The sequence below is a fragment of the Heterodontus francisci genome, chromosome 11 (genome assembly GCF_036365525.1).
Source record: "Heterodontus francisci isolate sHetFra1 chromosome 11, sHetFra1.hap1, whole genome shotgun sequence".
Taxonomy (NCBI): domain Eukaryota; kingdom Metazoa; phylum Chordata; class Chondrichthyes; order Heterodontiformes; family Heterodontidae; genus Heterodontus; species Heterodontus francisci.
The window spans coordinates 43748937-43771409 of record NC_090381.1 but is presented as its reverse complement, the minus strand read 5'-3'; the positions used below and the strand labels follow the sequence as shown (position 1 = coordinate 43771409).

General features: G+C 41.8%; 1 protein-coding gene across 4 annotated transcripts in view; it reads left to right on the top strand.

The window, feature by feature from the left end:
• gigyf2 (GRB10 interacting GYF protein 2) overlaps positions 1-22148 on the top strand; it is a 146133-nt gene extending 123985 nt beyond the window's left edge. For 3 of the 4 annotated variants that reach the window (XM_068042064.1, XM_068042063.1, XM_068042065.1), the window contains 7 exons: positions 282-461; positions 5513-5629; positions 10718-10926; positions 12147-12301; positions 13510-13685; positions 19292-19439; positions 21986-22148. In XM_068042064.1, coding sequence (XP_067898165.1) covers positions 282-461; positions 5513-5629; positions 10718-10926; positions 12147-12301; positions 13510-13685; positions 19292-19439; positions 21986-22053 — 1053 coding nt within the window. In that variant the 3' untranslated portion in view covers positions 22054-22148. Of the gene's footprint in view, positions 1-281; positions 462-5512; positions 5630-10717; positions 10927-12146; positions 12302-13509; positions 13686-19040; positions 19197-19291; positions 19440-21985 lie in introns of those variants that run through there. The other variant, XR_010975956.1, reaches the window with a different exon arrangement.
• The last annotated feature ends 325 nt before the right edge of the window (positions 22149-22473 follow it).

Genomic DNA, 22473 nt, shown 5'->3' with positions numbered 1-22473 from the left:
TAATTGACAGTGGGAACTGAAATAGTTACTGCTGTACTATGTGAATTTACCTGTACTAGGCATCATTTGGTCAAGGTTAAAATGTGTAGGAGCAGTCTGGAGGTTACTTGACATCTGACCACTCTGCACTTGATTTTAGGAATGCTTGATGCAAATGCAGAATACCCAGCAGAAAAATAATTCACTCAGCAACACTGTCTCCTTCCAAATGAACACAAACTTGCAATTATACTTTAAATATTTTAGCCACCTTTTAGTAATGCATTTTTCTTTTCCAATAGCAACGACGGCAGAAGCAGGAATTGATGAAAGTCTTGCAACAGCAAAACCAACAGCAAAAACTGGCAGGGTGGGGTAATATTCCCAAAGCTTCCGTCACTACCAAGTCACTTTTGGAGATCCAGCAAGAGGAATTCAGTCAGATGCAGAAACAGCAGGAGAACAAGACACAGACAAGAGCAGTAAGTATTCTGAACACATAATTGGTGTGTAGTGCATTTCTTTTAATGCTAGCTGTTGCAAGCTGACTTTTTTAAACTTTAACTGAATATCCGGTTAGAATAAGGTCACAAAATATTTCAGATTTTAGTTTTGTCCAAATCTCAGCCATTGGTTAGAAGGTTTGAATACTTAAAAAAAAATGTAATGATGTTTGAAAAAATTGAACTCTCATTGAATTGCCTCCAATCTTCACTGGAAATGAAAAATAAGTCTGAGCTTTCAACGTACTGTATGCAATATTTCTAACATGGTTAGAACATAATCACTTTGAACGTTTATAACAGTACCAGTAGAGGCCCACAAAACATTTATAAACAAATTAATACCTTTAGTGCAACAGCACTTATTTAAATACAGGATTTCTAGTTATTTTTTCACCAAAGGCTTTAACAGAATCAAAACTTCTGACTCCGGAAAAAGCTACATAAAGCTGTTCATGTGTCAAAACAGGCCCAGAAATTAAAGGCCGGCTCGGGTCTGCAAATTAACCCCTACCCGAGCCCGATAGAACCACATCCGAGCCCGACCCGGCCCGAGTCCTTCCATTTTTTTCCAACACCCGACCCGACCTGACCATCAGTTAACCTACCTTCCGTTTTACACTTTGTTGCTTGTATGCACAAGCTTAAAATAACTAACAAAACCACCTTTCAAGTCCAAAAAGTACATTAACATTGGAGCCACTTACCGGAGGTGGTGATAGAACGTGTCCGATGCAAGCCCGAATGCTGGAACGGAAGTGCAATCCGACCCGAACCCACCACATGTCGGATCCCGTCAGGTTTGGGTCGGATAGCCGGCCTTTACTGGGATTATGAAAGTCGAATTGGGAACTGTTTTCTCCTGAGTTGAAAAGACAGAATCACGTTTGATGGGTTGAATATATGGAAAATAGATGCTTTGTCCTCGAAATCTGCTTGTTTTAATTTTGGCATCTATCATGGAACAAAACAGCTTCCTAACTACCAATCTTATTCCAATATAAAGTCCTTGTTTAGGATTTAAGTTTTGGAGCAACATTATAACCACTCCTTCCTTAACTCTTAAGTTTGTGCCATTGTAGAAACTCTGGCGGGTATAGACTTATAGCATCATCTTCATCTACAGAATCAACGCTGATGTATTCTTCTAATTCACCTGACAGCTTTTCTAAAACTTTCATTCAAATCTGGTGCTTTTGAGTAATTTAAATCAGACAATTGTCCCCACCATTTTGCCACACTTAACCAATTCAGTCATCCAGGGGGAGGTGATGGCATATTGTCACTGGACTAGTAACCCAGAGACCCAGGGTATTGCTCTGGGGACATGGGTTCGAAGCACACCACAACAGAAGGTGGAATTTGAATTCAATTAATAAATCTGGAATTAAAAGCTACTAATGGCCATGAAACGATTGTTGTAAAAACCCATCTGGTTCACAGATGTCCTTTAGGGAAGGAAGTCTGCTGTCCTTACCTGGTCTGGCCTACATGTGACTCCAGACCCACAGCAGTGCAGTTAACTCCTAGCAAGCCACTCAGTTGTATCTAACTGCTGCGAAGTCAATAAAGAATGAAACCGGATGGACCACCCGGCATCGACCTAGGCATCAGAAATGATGACGGCAAACCCAGCCATGTCGACCCTGCGAAGCCCTCCTTACTAACATCTGGGGGCTTGTGCTAAAGTTGGGGGAGCTGTCCCACAGACTAGTCAAGCAACAGCCTGACATAGTCATATTCACTGAATCATACCTTAAAATGTCCCAGACACAGCCATCACCATCCTCGGGTACATCCTGTCCCACTGGCAGGACAGAACCAACGGAGGCGGCGGCACAGTGGTATACAGTTGGGACTGAGTTGCCCTGGGAGTCCTCAACATGGACGCCAGACCACATGAAGTCTCATGGCATCAGGTCAAACATGGGCAAGGAAACCTCCTGCTGATTACCACCTACTGCCACCCCCCCCCCCCCCCCGCCCTCAGCTGATGAACCCATGCTCCATGTTGAATAGCACTTGGAGGAAACACTGAGGGTGGCAAGGGTGCAGAATGTACTCTGGGTTGGGCACTTCAATGCCCATCACCAATAGTGGCTCGGTAGCAGCACTACTGACTGAGCTGGCTGAGTCCTAAAGGACATAGCTGCTAGACTGGGTATGCGACTGGTGGTGACGGAACTTACGAGGGAAAAACATACTTAACCTCGTCCTCACCAATCTGCCTGCCGCAGATGCATCTTTCCATGACAATATTGTTAGGAGTGACCACCGCACAGTCCTTGTGGAGACGAAGTCCCGCCTTCACATTGAGGATACCCTCCATCATGTGTGGCACTACCACCGTGCTAAATGGGATTGATTTTGAACAGATATAACAATGCAAAACTGAGCATCCATGAGGCGCTGTGGGCCATCAGCAGCAGCAGAATTGTACTCAACCACAATCTGTACCTCCTTGCACGGCCTATCCACCACTCTACCATTACCCTAAAGCCAGGAGACTAACCCTGGTTCACTGAAGAGTGCAGGAGGGCATTTCAGGAGCAGCACCAGGCATACCTCAAAATGAGGTGTCAACCTGGTGAAGCCACAACCCAGGACTACTTGCGTGCCAAACTGCGTAAGCAGCATGCGATAGAGCTAAGTGATCCCATAACCAACTGATCAGATCTAAGCCCTGCCATGTCCAGCCGCGAATGGTGGTGGCCAATTAAACAACTAACTGGAAGAGGTGGCTGCACAAATATCCCCATCGTTAATGATGGGGGAGCCCAGCACATCAGTGCAAAGGATAAGGCTGAAGCATTTGCAACAGTCTTCAGCCAGAAGTGCCGAGTTGATGATCCATCTCGACCTCCTCCTGAAGTCCCCAGCATCACAGATGCCAATTCGATTCACTCCGCGTGATATCAAGAAACGACTGGAGGCACTGGATACTGCAAAGGCTGACAATATTCTGACTGCCCTGATAGCATTCCGGCAATAGTACTGAAGACCTGTGCTCTAGAACTTGCCGTGCCCCTAACCAAGCTGTTCCAGTATATCTACAATACTGGCATCTGTGGAAAGTTGCCCAGGTATGACCTGTACACAAAAAGCATGACAAGTCCAACCTGGCCAATTACCACCCCATCAGTCCACTCTCAATCATCAGTAAAAAGTTGGAGGTGTCATCGACAGTGCTATCAAGCGGCACTTGCTTAGCAATAACCTGCTCAGTGACCCTCTGGATTCTGCCAGGGCCACTGGATTGCGAAATGCAAAATAAATAACTGATTTATAATCTGAGTGACAAGATTTTCCCTATGAGAAAAGACATTCTTTCTCCTTCACATACTTCAGAATGTCGACCTTTTCTAACCAAGGGGTAGAACACAAATATTCTTTTAAGCCAATGTTGTATATGCATTGTATGATACTCCTAAAGTACAGAAGTCCACCTATAGCTACTTGCATTAGTTCTTTTCTTAGTGGTTAAGCTATCTCTTGCTCCATAATTTACCCAAGTAATTATAATTGGGGGTCAATAGTCAAAAGAATGATTTTAAATCTTTTTATTAATCACAAAGGGTTTTTGGACGCACTGCTCTACCAGAAGTAATCTAATCCAAATTGATGATCACTTCAAAAAAAAAGTGTTTGATATTTGGAAAAGAAGCAATTAAAATGTCAATGAAATGTGGCTAATTATGTCTTTCAGAGAGCCAGATTGTGTGTGTCTGAGCTGTAAACGTCTATAATTTTGTACCATTCATGTACCCAATGGATTTTTGAGTTTATGTTGCTTAAGTGTTTTCACACTGCTTTGACTCTCCTTCCTTGGTTACTATCATCCTCAAACAGTGTATTTTGAAAGCTAGTCAAATGTTTGTCACTGTTAAATATTGTGATGGGGAAGAGAACTTGTGACGATAGAAAATTGAAATCCATAGTTTCTTGACAAGCTCCTAATATGTTTCAAAAAGATAGCCTTCAATCATTAATCTAAATATTCCTCACTAAATTTAATGCCTTTAACAGTCAAGTGTGCTTTCATTATTTTACTGGAGTTGCAACTGTTACTAGTATAGTTGCTACAATGAAGTGTGGGAAGATTGATGGGCTTTGAGCTGTGAAAAACCTTCACGGTGTTTCCAACCTAACTCAAGTCTGATAAGGAATGAATGTTATATATGTCTTTCTGACAAGTGAAATGATTTTAACCATGTCCCCTCTTCCTTATCCACAACACAATCGGGGAAAGCAAAATGTTTTAAATTTATTTTAATGGTTCCTGTTAAATGCAGTAAATAAGATGTTCCTAGTACTAAATTCATTTAAAATAATTTGCCTAGAATTTCTAGGAGTGGGGTTCTTCGATCACATGCTGTAACTTGGGTGAAAACAGTGTATGCAGTTGTTTATCTATGGTTTCTGCTAAAATTACAGCAGGAGATTGAGAGCATGCCATTGAAATTCTATCCTATTATTTTTGCCCAGTTTGTAGTATTCAATGTGAATCAGGACTCTTGCACAAGAAATAGGAGCAGGAATAAACCAAATGGCCCATTGAGACTGTTTCGCCATTCAGTACGATCATGGCTGATCTTTGGCTTCAACTCCACTTTTCTACCTGCTCGCCATATTCCTTGATTTCCTGAAAGACTAAAAATCTGTCTATCCCAGCCTTAAATGTATTCAATGATGGAGCATCCACAACCCTCTTGGGTAGAGAATTCCAAAGAATCACAACCTTTTGAGTGAAGTACTTTCTCCTCATTTCAGTCCTAAATGATCGGCCCCTTATCCTGAGTGTGTGCCCCATGTTTTAGATTCCTCAATCAGCAGAAACAATTTGTGTCTACCCTATCCAGCCCCTTCAGAATCGTGTATATTTCAATGAGATCGCATCTCATTCTTTTAAAGTCCAGAGAATATAGGCCCTAAAGCATAATTGTTTAAAATAAAGTATTGCCTTCTATGTCTTTCTGATGACATGACTATCTTTTACATCTTTCCTCTCCCCTCACCTTCAAAAAAAAAAGTCAGCAGCAGTGAAGCTTAATCTGTCTGGCAGTCATGAGGAGTCATCATTCAAGAACACCACAGCAATGAAAAGAGAGGAACCATCAACTAAGAGAATAGGAGTAGAGAGGAACCAGGTAAGTCTTGTGAGAAGAATAGCTTGGTGGAAGCAATTGTAGGGGGAGTAAGTGCCCTTCTACCCCAACAGGTGGTCCATTCCAGTGTAGTAATATGCAGAGTAGAGAGCTGAAAGAAAAAATGTTTTTAAAAAGAAGTGTTTCACTGTCCTGGGAACAGCTGACATGGGAATTAAGGGCCACATTCTGCAAAGATGTATCCTCATAGTATATCACAGCAGCATCCATAAAGGATTTAGCAGTTTGTTTGTGTTCTTTACACTGGTTTTAAAACTTAAGAATATGAGAAGTAGGAGCAGGAGTAGACCATACGGCCGCTCTAGTCTGCTCCTTCATTCAGTATGATCATTACTGATCATCTGTCTCAACTGGACTTCCCGCCTGCTCCCCATATCCCTTGATTTCCTGAAAGACCAAAAATTTGTGTCTCAGCCTTAAATATACTCAACGATGAAGCATCCACAGCCCTCTGGGGCAGATAATTCCAAAGATTCACAACCTTCAGTGAAGAAATTTCTCCTCATCTTGGTCCTAAATTATTGAACCCTTATCTTGAGCCTGTGCTCCCGTGTCCTAAATTCCCCAGACAGGGGAAACAACTTCTCAGTGTCTACCCTGTCCAGCCCTTTCATCTTGAATATTTCAATGAGATTCTTCTAAGCTCTCAGAATCGTTACAGCGCAGAAGGCGGCCATTCGACCCATCGTGTCTGCACCGGCTCTCTGAAAGGGCAACTGCCTCAGTTCCATTCCTCTGCCGTCTCCACATAACCCTGTACATCCTTCCTTTTCATATAACTGTCTAATTCCCTTTTGAATGCTTCAGTTGAACCTGTTTCCTCCACGTCCCAGGGAGTACAGGCTCAGTTTACTCAGCCTCACAGCATAGGACTGCTCTCTCATCCTAGGCATCTATCTAGTGAACCATCGCTGTACTGCCTCCAATGCAAGTATATCCTTTCTTAAATATGGAGACCAAGACCCCTCGCAGTACTCCAGGTGTGGGGTCTCACCAAAGTCCCATACATCTGTAGAAAGACTTCCTCATTTTTGTACTCCAACCACCTTGAAATAGTGGCCAACGTGCCACTTGCCTTTCTAATTGCTTGCTGCATGCTAACTTTGTGTTCCTTGTTTAAATACACTCAAGTCTCTGACCTCAACATTTAGAAGTTTCATGCCTTTAAAAAAAATTGTTTTTCTGTTACCAAAGTGAATGACCTCACTTCTGCACATTATACTCCATCTTCCACTCCGTGTCCACTCATTTTGCCTGTTTACTTCTCTTTGCAACCTCTTTGTGTCCTCCTTGCAGCTTATGTTCCCACTTAGCTTTTTCTCATTAGCAAACTTGGATACATTACTCTGTCTCTTCGTCTAAGTCATTAATATAGACTGTAAGTAGCTGACACCCCAGCAATGATCCTAGTTACAGCCTGCCAATGTAAAAATGCCTTGTTTATCCCTACTCTCTGCTTCCTGTCCATTAACCAGTCCTCCATTCATGCTGATATATTACTTCTGACTCCGTGAGCCCTTGTTTTGCATGTTAACCTTTTGTGTGGTACCTTTTCAAATGCCTTTTGGAAAATCATAAACAATACATCCACTGTCTCTCCAGCTACCTCTTAGAACACTAGGATGTAGACCATCAGGTCTTGGGCATTTGTTGGCTTTTAGTCCCTTAAGTTTCTGATTAGACAAATTGGCATATAAATTTTGGATTATTTTAAATTCCTTACTCGAATTTAGGGTTTATACATGCACTAAAAATCTTGTATATGCATGCATATTGCATCAAGTAACAGTCCCTTCCTCTTGTCATATTTAAACTTACCTACTCATTTTTCTTGCTTCTGATTAAGGCCTGCAAGATAGGTGGCACTGTTGCTTATGTATTTGTGAGATCTCCCTGTTCCGTTTCCAGGATAGGTGGTGCTACTATTTTTCAAACTATCCAACCTCGGAAAAACTATCTGCTGCTCCCTTTCTCTCTCCTCCCATTACTTCTGCACCTTGGAAATGCACTTCAAAAACTCTCAGATCCTGTTGCACCTCCCTTACGACTCTGATGCTGTGACCTGCTGCATAGAATGTCCACAATTAATTAACCCAAACCCAGTGGACATCCTCCTACCCAATGCTTTTAGATCCCTCAGCTTTGGAACATCACTGGGATTTCTTTCCCATTGTCACCTCCCCATTAATTGCAAACCTCAAGATCCTTTCCCAGTTCCTGTGTTAACTATATGTTAATTGTGTTTAATTGTATGCAGGGTGTGGGCCTTAACTGGGGATTCACTTGTGTCCCTGTAAATAGACACCGATTGAAACTGTGGTTGTTTTAGGAGGTGCTTCCTTCAATGTGTAACTCTAAATAAGTGCTTATAAAAATGTGTAAAGATTGTCTCCAGTTCTAGCCTTCACCAGCTGTCTTTCTGGACTATAGCACCCTCCTCTTCCCCCTAATATTCCCAGATTCAGTAAATTCTCTAGTGTTGGGGCAATAATTTTTTTTGAATAATGGGATGATAGTTATTTTGAAAGGGAGGTGGACGGTACCTGAGGTGAGGGAACTTTACAATGCTAGCTAGAAATGGAGGCAAGGAAAAGAAATGTTGGTGGTCAGCATTCAGTGTAAATGTGGCTCTAGGGTACAGGAGCTGGATCTCGTGGAGGAGATGAGATCAGAGGGCATGAGAGAAGATTGGAGAGAATGCGACAGTTTCCTTGTTTAACCCAATAATAATTACGATCTCAGTTAGTTAATGTGTTGCCGCTAGGCTGTACTAAGCCCTAGCTCCTTTAAGAATAGGCTGTTCAACTAATATATATCTGTTGCCAAGTTGAAAAGCAAAATTACTTTGCTAGCCAATGTCAACTGAATGACCAGTTGGCTGCAGATGAATATCTCAAATATGTCTGCAGCACTATGGTGTCCATAGTGGCTCATTTTAACAACCAGCTAAATTGATTATTATAAAAGCAAAATACTATGGATCTGGAGATCTGAAATAGAAACAGAAAATGCTGGAAGCACTTAAGTCAGACAGCATGTGTGGCGAGTTAATGTTTCAGGACAATAACCTCTATTGGAAAATGAATTATTGTGCCTAATTCTTAGTATTGAAGCATAGCAGCTCAGTGGAATGGAGGGACATTACATATTGCCTCCTAAAAGTTTAAATGTTAATTAAAAATGTGTTCTAAATTGTCATGGAAAAATCCTAATAAAAAGTGATTACAACTTGTGTTCCTTCCCTCGTTGAGGCCCTTTTTTATTTTGTTTTTTAATTCTTTCATGGGATGTGGGCGTCGCAGGTCAGGCCAGCATTTATTGCCCATCCCTAATTGCCCTTGAACTGAGTGGCTTGCTAGGCCATTTCGAGGGCATGTAAGAATCAACCACATTTGATGAAAGATTCAAAGGAGGAATTTGCATTCCAGTAATGTTTTCACAGTTCAACTCTCAATTTTCATCTAGTTAGTGTGGATCTCAATAAATGGAAAAATAATGCCATGTAGATTTGAATGTTTTAACAGCAGTATTAAAAGTGATGGTAGGCTAGTCTAAGCATGGTCAATTAAATTGCAATTACCTTTTTTCCTTAAAGTTGCCTTTTGTGAAAATCACCTTCAATGTGAATCACCTCAAATCCAGTGAAGTGAAAAGAATTTTTTTTCAAAAAAAACCAACAGATGTATTAATTGTAGCCTGTATGAAAGAATGAAAGCTCATTTAAAGCAATTATACTGAAAAAGGTGACTGCTATTCCCTGGGGTAGGAACTGTAGGACTGTACGAAATCATTAGTGCAGATTATATTCTTGCTAAACTTATTTTGCATTGCATTCAGTGTTTCCTTTCAGTTTGTGTGCATGTCTCTTATGGTATGAAGACTAATAACATTTCAAGTATTTGTTTGCAATATTAAGTTAGCATGGTTTCTAACAATTTTTGTTCGGCAATCTAATGGGTGTTCAAGGGATGTATTAATTTATGCATTTCTTGTCCCCACATTGCCACTGAGGGATGAATGCAAGTACTCCAAGACTAAGACTCAACTCTCTGCTCTCTCTCTTTGTCTCTCTCTCTCTCCCCAAGGAAGAGTGGGATGATTATATACCTTGGAAGAATTGAAATAGAGGCCACAAAGGGGAATGTTTTGAAGTTAGATAAAAACCATCCCTGCCCACCCTGAAAATTCCCTTCAGTGGAAGTGGGGGAAAGTTGTGGTGAGCTAATTATTTTCCCCTTCCAGACTCTATAATTCCCCAGTGGTGAGGATATCCTGAGTTTGGAGGGGGTGGTGCTAAAGGTTCTTGCTTACCATGCACCATAATTTCTGTCCTCTCTCGCCCTGTAATTATTAAGGTTTCTAAATTGCTGTCAGTGAGGGAGGGGCTGTGCTGAGATGAAACATCCCTCCCAACCTGAGCCAAAACTTCCTTGCTGGTTGAGGTGAAGTCCTCCTGCCCTGATGGTTTCATCGGGGGTGGGGGGGAGGAATGTGGAGGCAGAGGGTGGGTTAATCAGCGGCTCTCTTAATCAAATGGATCCTGAAATTGGTCACAGTTGTGAAAAGCAAGCTGTTTTGAACAAGCAATTATTCTGGCCATTGATAAGATGGTGACGCACTATCTTCAATGATTACTTAATGTGTGTAGGCATTTTGCCTCCAGTTTGTATTTGATCTCTGCCAGCCTGTTATAACTACCAGACTAAAAGGCAAGACTTTTATATAGAAAAAAGTCATGTGTGGCATGATAAGCAATACTTGTGGAAGTAGGCCTGTTGCTTGCATGTGATATTGTATGATAATTATCCAACGTTGACTTATTTTGTATGTCTGAAGAGTTGAGATTTCGTGAACCATGCTCACATTTTTTTAGTTTGAATCAGCTAGCAGTATTGGAGTGATGTTTTCCTAATGCAAGCATCAATTAACTTTAATGAGGTTTAAGAGAATAGGCAGCTGATTGCATTGGTTAGTCAACTTATGTAGTGTTTTGCAGTGATTTTTTTTAAAGGTCTTTCAAATTTAAAAGAGCAAACACATTATTTGATGTTTTGTGCTTGTTTTATTTAGCATTCCAGTTTACCAGTTAGCACTACTTCTGTATGGGGCTCAGTAAACACCAGTCCTACCAACCAATGGGGAACAGACATAAGCAGTGTCTGGGGTGCTCCAGATAACAAGAACACAAATGTGGGCTTCTGGGATGAGGCTGTTAAAGAAGTGGGGCCTCCTGCAAGAAACCAGACCTCCAAAAGTAACAAGAACAATTCCAACCCTGGGTAAGAGAACAAATTATTTTAATCTCAAAAGAAATCCTGGTATAATTGATATTGCACTGTAACATGGTTTATATGCTGGGGAAAAAGAAACTTTCGTTGAGTAGAGTTGCCTTCAAACAGTTTAAAATCCACTCTACCTTCTACAAAAAAAATGAGCATTTTGCCAAATTTAATGTAGAGAAGTAGCTACCTATGGGATTGATATTAGGAGTCACTGAAGACAGGTAGGCTTCAGGGCTCGTTTTTGTTTTAGCTTAATATTGCAAGTCATTCAACAACACCAGTAATACTGCACACACACCCTAATAGTTTACCCAAGCCCAAGGGTTGCTTGCTTCTAAGAATTTTTTAATAGGAGCCCAGTAGGGCCCTGTTTCAGTTGGTAGAAGACTTCCATAAGTTCTTGCACTGTTGATACTTGTTGCATCTCTGACACTATATTTACCTTTGCCCAAAACAAAACATGGGCACTAGACATTACTTTTTTTATTAAAAATATGTAGTCGGTGAACTATGAGTTGTTTAAAATGTATTTTTCTTGATGTCTTGTTCAACCTATATCAAAGTGTGGTATTTACATTTTCAATGCAATTCGTTATCTCACTTGCTCATCTCTTAAATAATTGATTAACAACATTAACAACAATGAGCCAGTTTAATCAACCTTGGTCAGTGTGGAGTACAAACCTGTGTTAGAGCACTTAGACGAGAATCACAAGTAATTGAGCTTTTGGGTAAGTAAATGACTAGGATCTGCCTGTGTTACATTGACATTTGTTTTGCATATTGATGTCTGACCTCTTTCAGAATGGACTTTGAACTGCTTTTCTGCATTGTATGCTGTTATCTATGGGAGCTTAACATTTCAGACTTTGAAAGGTACATTACGTTTCCAGTATTAGTTGCTGCCTCTCCCTTCTATCCTGTCCCAGCAAAATGTAAGCTTTTTTAAAATCACCTTACCCAACTCATTTGCCAAAAATTGACAGCTCTCAGCCCCCGTAACTTGCACGGAAACAACAAACGCACCATGTTAATGTTTCCAGTCTTCTGTTGAAGTTACAGCAGCAGATCGGACAAACCACCCCCACCCAACAACTCCCCCCACCTCCCCCCCCCCCCCCCCCACCTGCTGGAAGAAAATCACAGTTTAAAATACACTCTAAAAACATGATTTCTTCGTGCAAGATTTAATACAAAACAATTTGGTGCTATTTTAGAAAGTCACATGGAGTTCAGAACAAACCAAATAAAAAGGCTGAAGAGGAGGAAAAGCTTATGAAGTTGTTTCAGAGTGTGAACAAGACACAGGATGGATTTACCTTGTGGTGTGAACAGATGTTACATGTTCTCAACACAGCTAACAACTTGGATGGTAAACAGTTTGCACAATTAACTTTTGTACTCAATAGTAAACTTTTTGTAATACAGAAATGTGGCACCCATAGTAGACAGACTTACGTGCTAAAAACAAAAAACGCTGGAAATACTCAGCAGGTCTGGCAGCATCTGTGGAGAGTTAGCGTTAACTCTGCTTCTCTCTTCACAGATGCTGCCAGACCTGCTGAGTATTACCAGCATTTTTTGTTTTTATTTCAGATTTCCAGCATCTGCAGTATTTTGCTTTTATTTTAGACTTGTGAGCTACCTTGTATTGTAAAAGAGTTTAATGATAGCTGAAGCACCATCTAAAGGCAACTTCCCTTCTCCCTATGGAGCAGTTGAAGAGTGCTATTACTGTCCAAATGAGCAATAACACCATCAATATTTGCAAGTCTGTTACTTCAAAGCGGCAATCATTTAGCATTTTCTCAGGATCTGTTTTCACTTCCTCCTCTTGTCTGATGACTCTGTTAACTCTAGTAAACTTTAGCCCGTCTCTGTGCAATGCGCCAAGCCTTAATTAATGCTCAGCACCTCCAGAGCTGAACTGAGCTCCAGGACTGCAAATGCTCTCTTTGTACACAAAAGCCACAAACAATTGAAGTCAAAAATAATTGTATGCATGGTCTAGATATAGTGCAGGGAGTAAGTGATTATCTACCAACAAAACGCACTTTAAATCATTTTCTGAGACTGTCCTGTAATCTTCATTCCTGAATCCTTTGAGTTAGGCATGTATTTGTTTAGTGTAACTTAGCTATTTTGTTACTCTTTCTAGTAATGTGTGTATACTGAAAGATCAGACTTTGTTAACTACTTTACAGTTTTGGACCACTACTGTAATTCCTGTTCCTTTAGCTCAAACCTAGATATTGTCCCTCTTTTTTCAGATTCCAAGTCCAAAGATTGAAGTCCAGCATGGTTATGTGCCAATTGTTTTTTACATCTGCATAAAATAATTTTACTATTGAATAAGCTTCTCGAGTATCAATGAAGAAATTAGTGTTGAATATGTTGAACTTAAAGTTTATTAAAAATAATATAGATCCTGCTTCCCTGCCAAAAATAAAATAAGGATCAAGATAGTCTGCAGGTCCATTTAGAATTTTAATGAAAGCATAGCTGATGATACAGTATTTGTACAGACATGCATGCAACTTCTAAACATCAACTGAAGTATTGATGTTTACCCTTCTGTAGTCCCTACATTTGTCTCATTTTTGAAAGAAGTTGACTCTCCTTATGAAGTTCATGATTATGTCCGAGCCTACCTTGGTGACACCCCAGAAACAAAGGAATTTGCAAAACAGTTTCTAGACCGACGTGCCAAACAGAAAGCCAATCAGCAGCAACAGCAGCAAGTACGGCAGCAGCAGGTTGGTGTACAAAATATTGCATTTAAAATTGTATAGGTTATTGTGACTAATTAGGAATAATTTACTTTTCATTGAAAGTTAATCAGTCAACTTACTTAACACCTTACCAGGCATGAACACAGCATTAGTTGTTAATTGAACATAGCATCACATTGTGCAAAATAACTGAGATGGGATTTTAATTATGCATTGCATGATACAGTTAAGCCTAATTTTTAAATGTCAGCTAGTTCCTCTTGGTTTGAGCCCCACTTTCACTCCCTCCAGTCCTAACAGTCTTGTATGTGGCAAAACCATCCATCATCCAGATTGGGCTGGACCAAATCAAGCGTTACCAGGCTTTAAAGTCTGTCAAAACCACCCACTAATTCTAGGATTAAATGGGATACCAATGATAATCTGAAACTCCTCCCTCTTCACGAAGAACTGGGAATTCATGGGCATCTTTGCCAAGATAGAGGCCATCTGTTTATTTGTCTCTGTTGTGATTTTCTTTTTATTTAAGTCTTGGTCTTGCTGTCTCTCTTTAACGCACCATTTTTCCCACGCGCCCTCTCACACCACCTACCCCCTGCCCCCACACCGAGCACTTGCACACACAACTAACATTCTCTTTGACTGAATTATACTTCATTGATCATCTTCAGCCTTTCATCTGGTTGATCACACAATCCTCTTCCATCGTCCAGTTTGGTGAGACTCTCACCAGTGCATCTCCAGCAATGGTATCTTCCTGTTCCCACATTGTCACCTGTAAAGTTATCCAAGGAGCTATCCTTGGTGACGAGTGGAGTCCCGCAGGGGTCTGTGCTGCGGCCTCTACTTTTTACAATTGGTATTATTGACTTAGCTGAAGGGAGCGATGGCATAGTGGCTTTTTAAAATATTTATTCATTCATGGAATGTGGGCAATGCTGGCCAGGCCAGCATTTATTGCCCATCCCTAATTGCCCTTGAGAAGGTGGTGGTGAGCTGCCTTCTTGAACAGCTGCAGTCCATTTGGGGTAGGTACACCTGCAGTGCTGTTAGGAAGGGAGTTCCAGGATTTTGACCCAGCGACAATGAGGGAACGGCAATATAGTTCCAAGTCAGGATGATGTGTGACTTGGAGGGGAACTTGCAGGTGGTGGTGTTCCCATGTATTTGCTGCCCTTGTCCTTCTAGTTGGTAGAGGTCGTGGGTTTGGAAGGTGCTGCCGAAGGAGCCTTGGTGCATTGCTGCAGTGCATCTTGTAGATGGTACACACTGCTGCCACTGTGCGTCGGTGGTGGAGGGAGTGAATGTTTGTAGATGGGGTGCCAATCAAGCGGGCTGCTTTGTCCTGGATGATATCGAGCTTTCTTCAGTGTTGTTGGAGCTGCACCCATCCAGGCAAGTGGAGAGTATTCCACCACACTCCTGACTTGTGCCTTGTAGATGGTGGATAGGCTTTGGGGAGTCAGGAGGTGAGTTATTCGCCTCAGGATTCCTAGCCTCTGACCTGCTCTTGCAGCCACGGTATTTATATGGCTACTCCAGTTCAATTTCTGGTCAATGGTAACCCCTAGGATGTTGATAGTGGGGGATTCAGCGATGGTAATGCTGTTGAATGTCAAGGGGAGATGGTTAGATTCTCTCTTGTTGTAGATGGTCATTGCCTGGCACTTGTGTGGCGCGAATGTTACTTGCCACTTATCAGTCCAAGCCTGGATATTGTCCAGGTCTTGCTGCATTTCTACACTGACTGCTTCAGTATCTGAGGAGTCACGAATGGTGCTGAACATTGTGCAATCATCTGCAAACATCCCCACTTCTGACCTTATGATTGAAGGAAGGTCATTGATGAAGCAGCTGAAGATGGTTGGGCGTAGGATACTACCCTGAGGAACTCCTGCAGTGATGTCCTGGAGCTGAGATGGTTGACCTCCAACAACCACAACCATCTTCCTTTGCGCGAGGTATGACTCCAGCCAACGGAGGGTTTTCCCCCTAATTCCCATTGACCTCAGTTTTGCTAGGGCTGCTTGATGGCATACTCTGTCAAATGCTGCCTTGATGTCAAGGGCAGTCACTCTGACCTCACCTCTTGAGTTCAGCCCTTTTGTCCATGTTTGAACCAAGGCTGTAATGAGGTCAGGAGCTGAGTGGCCCTGGCGGAACCCAAACTGAGCGTCACTGAGCAGGTTATTGCTAAGCAAGTGCTGCTTGATGGCACTGTTGATGACACCTTCCATCACTTTACTGATGATAGAGTGTAGGTTGATGGGACGGTAATTGGCGGGGTTGGATTTGTCCTGCTTTTTGAGTACAGCACATGCCCGGGCAATTTTCCACATTGCAGGGTAGATGACAGTGTTGTAGCTGTACTGGAACAGCTTGGCTAGGGGCACGGCAAGTTCTGGAGCACAGGTCTTCAGTACTATTGCCGGAATATTGTCAGGGCCCGTATCTTTTGCAGTATCCAGTGCCTCCAGTCGTTTCTTGATATCACTCAGAGTGAATCGAATTGCCTGAAGTCTGGCATCTGTGATGTTGGGGACTTCAGGAGGAGGCCGAGATGGATTATCAACTCGGCACTTCTGGCTGAAGATTGTTGCAAATGCTTCAGCCTTATCTTTCACTCTGATGTGCTGGGCTCCCCTATCATTGAGAATGGGGATATTTGTGGAGCCGCCACCTCCAGTTAGTTGTTTAATTGTCCACCACCATTCACGGCTGTGGCAGGACTGCAGAGCTTAGATCTGATCCGTTGGTTATGGGATCGCTTAGCTCTGTCTATCGCATGCTGCTTACGCAGTTTGGCACGCAGATAGTCCTGTGTTGTAGCTTCACCAGGTTGACACCTAATTTTGAGGTATGCCTGGTGCTGCTCCTGGCATGCCCTCCTGCACTCTTCATTGAACCAGGGTTGGTCTCCTGGCTTGATGGTAATGGTAGAGTGGGGGATAGGCCAGGCCATGAGGTTCCAGATTGTGGTTGAGTAGAATTCTGCTGCTGCTGATGGCCCACAGCACCTCATGGATGCCCAGTTTTGCATTGCTAGATCTGTTCGAAATCTATCCCATTTAGCATGGTGATAGTGCCACACAACACGATGGACGGTATCCTCAATGTGAAGGTGGGACTTCGTCTCCACAAGGACTGTGTGGTGGTCACTCCTACCAATACAGTGATGGACAGAAGCATCTGCAGCAGGCAGACTGGTGAGGACGAGGTCAAGTATGTTTTTCCCTCGTGTTGGTTCCCCCACCACCTGCCGCAGACCCAGTCTAGCACCTATGTCCTTTAGGGCTCGGTCAGTAGTGGTGCTACTGAGCCACTCTTGGTGATGGACATTGAAGTCCCCCACCCAGAGTACATTTTGAGCCCTTGCTACCCTCAGTGCTTCCTCCAGATAACACAAAGATAGGTAGGAAAGTATGTTTTGAAGAGGACATAAAGAGCTTGCAGACCGATATAGATAGGTTGGATGAGTGGGCAAAAAATCTGGCAGTTGGAGTATAATGTGGGAAAATGTGAAGCTGTTCACTTTGGCAGGAAGAATAAAAAAAGCAGAGTATTACTTAAATGAAGAACAACTGCAGAATACCGAGGTGCAGAGGGATCTACGTGTTCTAGTGCATGAGTCACAAAATGTTAGTAAACAGGTACAGCAAGTAATAAAGAAGGCTAATGGAATGCTACCTTTTATTACGAAAGGAATTGAAAATAAAAGGAAGGACGTTATGCTTCAGTTATACAGGGCATTGGTGAGACCACATCTCAAATACTGTGTGCAGTTTTGGTCTCCTTATTTAAGGAAGGATATGAATGCGTTGGAGGAGGTTTACTAGATTGATACCTGGAATGACCAAGTTGTCTTATGAGGAAAGGTTGGACAGACTGGGCTTGCTTTTACTGGAATTTAGAAGAGTGAGGGGAGACTTGAAATTTATAAGATCCTGAATGCTCTTGACAAGGTGGATGTGGAAAGGATGTTTCCACTTGTGAGGGAGTCCAGAACACGGGGCACTGTTTTAAAATTTGGTGTCGTCCTTTTAGGACAGAGATGAGGAGAATTTTTTTCTCAGGGTTGTGCGACTTTGGAACTCTCTGCCTCGGAAGGTGGTGGAGGCAGGATCATTGAAAAATTCTAAGGGTGCACATCGGTTCTTGTTAGGCAGGGGAATCAAAGGTTATCAGGGGTAGATGGGAGTGTGGAATTCGAGATACACAGATCAGCAATGATCTTATTGAATAGCAGAACAGGCTAGAGGGGCCGAATGGCCGCCTTCTCCTAATTTGTATGTTCGTATATATGTTCCTGCTCTTCCTCATCTGCGTGTCCCTTGGTGATACCAGCCGTAGATCTAGGGTCAGCTTCCACAGGTACCCAAGTGAGCCCAAACCTTTACCTGTTCACCACCTCTTGACGCCTCCACTGCATCTGTTCTAGCATAATGTTTTTCCAGTATCCAGTCTTGAATGAGCTGCAATTTCCTGCAGGTAACCCTTGGGAAGGGTGAGCCATTATATTAATGGCCTGCCCCTAACTCTGTACCCTTGCTGCAGATACCGTTCACCTCCCCAGCTACTGTCTCCAGGCATAACTAGATGGTTCACAATCTCAGCATCCTATTCAATCCCAGCCTGAACAACTGACCCCACATACTTAACATCACAAAGCCCACCTACTTCCACCTTATTAATGTTGTGCGCTTCCATCTCTATCTCAGCGTATTTGTCAGTAAAACCCTCATCCCTGTCTTTGCCTTCTCCAGACTCTACAGTTGCACTACACTCTTGACCTGTCTTCTATCCTTCACCCTCCTTAAACTTCAGTTTATCCATAACTCTTATAGTCCATATCTTCTGCCGATTGTCCCTTTCACCAGCACCTTGTCCTTGCTGACCTGCCTTGGCTTCCAGTTCCCCTAAAATTATCACGTTGTTTGCTGTGTACAAATTGGCTGTCATGTTGCCTACATTCTGACAGTAATTACACTTCAAAAGTACTTAATTGGCTGTAAAGTGCTTTGGGATATCCCGATGTTGTGAAAGGCGCTAGATAAATACAAATTTGTTTTTTGCTGCTTACTTTTAGTTGAGGTAACTTGAATTTGTCCTTTTAAAACTAAAAATTTTCATTATAACAGCTTCTGTCAAGGTTTTATTGCATATAAAAGCAAAATAAAAGTTGATTGTAAAATTGACACTACCCTGCTCTAATTACAAACATAATTTCATGAGTTAAAATAGTTTTGGTCAAAAGTGTCTCCTTCCCCCTGTTCACAGCAGTCAGCATAATGTGATTTATTTTGGCAGTCGTTGATTTAAAAGGAACAGTATATTTCAGTACCATTAATCCTGTAATTTTCCACTTGTTGATTTCTGCAGAAAGAGAAAAAGAACGGAAGGGGAAATTTGTTAAAATATTTAGTGAACTTGTTGAAATAGGAAAAAAAAGTACAAAAAATCCAAATTGGACTCCCTCAAAAGGGGCAAAAATCTAAGAAATCAAAAAGGGTTATTGCTGATGACTACCAATAACTTGTAAGTTACTGACTAAAATCAGCATTTTTAAATTTGTATATTTTAGACAAGATTTTCATATTTGATTTGATTTTGGCATGTTTTATATGCTTTAGGATTCAGCATGGGCTGAGAGTCAAACGGGTCTGCAGTCCATCTATCCATCAAATCATAGCAGAAACCAACAGTCTCATTTTGAATCTGTACAGTCTGGGAAGAGGAAGAAAAAACAGAAGATGATACGTGCTGATCCCAGCATTTTAGGTTAGTGTGCACTTTTCACAGCGATATTAGAAACTGACCCCACAGGTAATATTCTGCTACACTGCCCATTTAGCTTGCAACATGCACAAAGCCAATGGGTAGCTGGCTGAGTCAGCTGCAGTTCTTTTGCTGGAAATGGTGCAAAGCAGCATACTTCAATCATGAAGTGAGAGGTGCAGAGTCCTGAAAAGAACACATTCGCAGTAAAGCAACCTTTATTTCATACTGACATGTCAAACAAAATATTTTGAATTTATAAACTAACTTTACCCTGAATGCTTTGGCATTTTAGGTGATGAGGCCTGAGGTTCATAACTTTGCATTTAAACAATAAATCGGCCCAGAGCTCAGCAAAGCAAAGTGAGTAACATCACCATTATAATGTGCACGAACCGCAAGCATGCTACCTGCTTGTGCAGTGGAAAAGAAGCCAGATGGTGTTACCTGGCATGCAGGTCCCACTTGCGGTTTACTGAACAGAGAGATGCTGCCGTTGACAGAGTGGGAAATAGATGTTGCAACGGGGGAAGGGAGATGCAAGAGAGGCTTGAGAAAATACAATTCAAACGGCAAGAAAGAATTTGGCGTCCAAATATGTCAAACAGGTTTCAAATTTTCTGACGTCGTCTGCTTATGCTAGTTGTATTTACAATGATGGGAATGGATATCTGTTGATGGGTGTCAACTTCAGCCTTTACACAATTCTTCATAATTGCACAGAGAACATACCAGCATACAACAGAGCACCGAACCCATATTGCATAACAGCATTAATAATGGATCATCTCACTAGTCTGACTCACTACTGGTACCTGGAAAGATAGTTAGGGGCTGGGATTCTTTCCGCTCTGTTTCAGATGACCCTGCAAGCCAGTGCTCTTGACAGGCAGGGCAGTCATTTCTGACCAAGTAATGGAAGCTCACCAGTTCTCTTTACTTGTAAGCTGCACAGTTTTAGATGATTAAACTTCAGCAGTACTCTTGTAGTTTCCATCAGTAAATCTGTGCCTGAGCACTCTACAATTGGGATAAGTGAAATGTATCCCTATCAGATGAGAATGTGAAGTCCATATTGGCCAGACAAACACTCTAAATTTCTCGGTAGCTTGATTTGGGGTTTTTGCATCTGCCAGACACCTGACTGATCCAAAAAGTGAGAATGTCATTGCGTATACCATTTTTGAGATGTGTGGCCCTTTGTCATTATTCAGTTTGTTTTTCTGCCTCTTGAGCTTTGAAAGGTCAGTCACATCAAAACTGTATGATGCAGCCCTTTTCAGCAAGTTACTCAAGTTCAGTTTCTTCCCGTTTTTATTTCAGATGTTGCTCTTAAAATAAACATTTCATACTGGAGTTAAGGAATAGGTTGTAGCATTCACTTTGACAATAGCAATATTGGTCTGGGCTATTAAGTAGAGTCTTCTTCCTTTATTGCTTTCTTTTACACTCATCAGCCTGAATAATGCAATGTAAAGTCTAATTTATTTTGAAGGATGCTTATTTGTAATTACTGTAATAGGGACACATTGGCAAATAAGCAGGTAGAGGCCTGCTCAAGTCGGGGAAAAAAGAACCCGACCGAACCGCAGCGTACCCGAGCCCGACCCGGCCTGAGTCCCTCCGATTTTGCCTTGAGCCCCACCCGACCCGAACCCGTCCCGACTCGACCCAAGCCCGACCTGACCATCTATTTACTTACCTTCCGACTCGGAACCTCCAGGAAGCTGCAGCGCATGTTTGATGACGTCATTGTGACGTCACTCGCTCACTGTGCAGACTCAGTTTCATCCTGGAATGCCAGCTCAGGTGAGTTTTTAAAATTTCAATACTTACTCGCAGAGCACTTACCATGTGTATCTGGCCTGACCCGACCCAAGCCCGAAAGCCATACCCGGAAGATGGGCCCGAACCCGACACATCGTCAGGTCCTGTAGGGGTCGGGTAGCAGGCCTCTATAAGCAGGTATACACTTCAGCTGTTTTGGATCGGTTATTGCAAAGGTGCATATTGAATAAGAAATTATGCACTTGTATGAAAATGAATTTAATATTACATACTGAAGACTTTAAGTATAAATTATAATTCTGATTTCCACAAAAAACAGGCTGTTACCAGTTGAAAGTGTCATGTTGTTGGTGTCTTAACTCGCGGCATGCTGTCCAGGGAAATGCCTCAATCTGAGTTTTCGAAGTTGTTCCAAGTCTGGAACTGGACATGATAGGCACATATTTTTAAAAATCCTGTTTTTTTTCCTCACTGATGAAGAATTTAGATTATCCCAATTCCTGGGATTTAACTGTAGCTGCAAGTGATGCATAGAACGGGCTCCAAATATCCTGGATCAGTGCTATGCATCTTTTCTTAAAATTGCCTGAGAATAGTTTATTATGATTACTGAATTAGCATGGGTTTAGTTCAAATATCAACCTGCTATGCACAGTAGAAAGACGAGTTTTAAAAGCTGGGAAGTGCCAGAAATATGTTTGCTAGCTTGAGGCTAACAATGTCAAGATAAATAAGTGTTACCTTTTTCCCCACCCCTGCAGGTTTTTCTGTAAATGCTTCATCGGAGCGCCTCAACATGGGAGAAATTGAGACACTCGACGACTACTGAACACAAGCAAACCCTCGATTTATTTTTTAAAAAGTTGTTAATCATGAATTCTGAATGCACCAACCAATATCAATTAATTAAAAAAAAAAATATCACCTTGAGTTCATGTTTGTCTTTGGTACTTCAACACACTTGTTTGTCATTGCCCCTTCATTACATAGTGCAATCATGTTTCAAGTACGAAGCAGCCACTTCAAAGGCCTCTGCACCAACTTGCTTGTTTTCAAGTATAGAATCACGTTTTCCACAGTGTAATATTAATGGTACCTGTGTCCTATAAACACTTGTTTCCTTATCAGTTTATTATTGGATTTTATTCAGAATACATGATTAACAGGTCTATTCAATGTTGTTCACATTAACGTCCATTCTTTGAACATTACAGAACAATCCTGTCAGTAATGTATTTATAAGCTAATT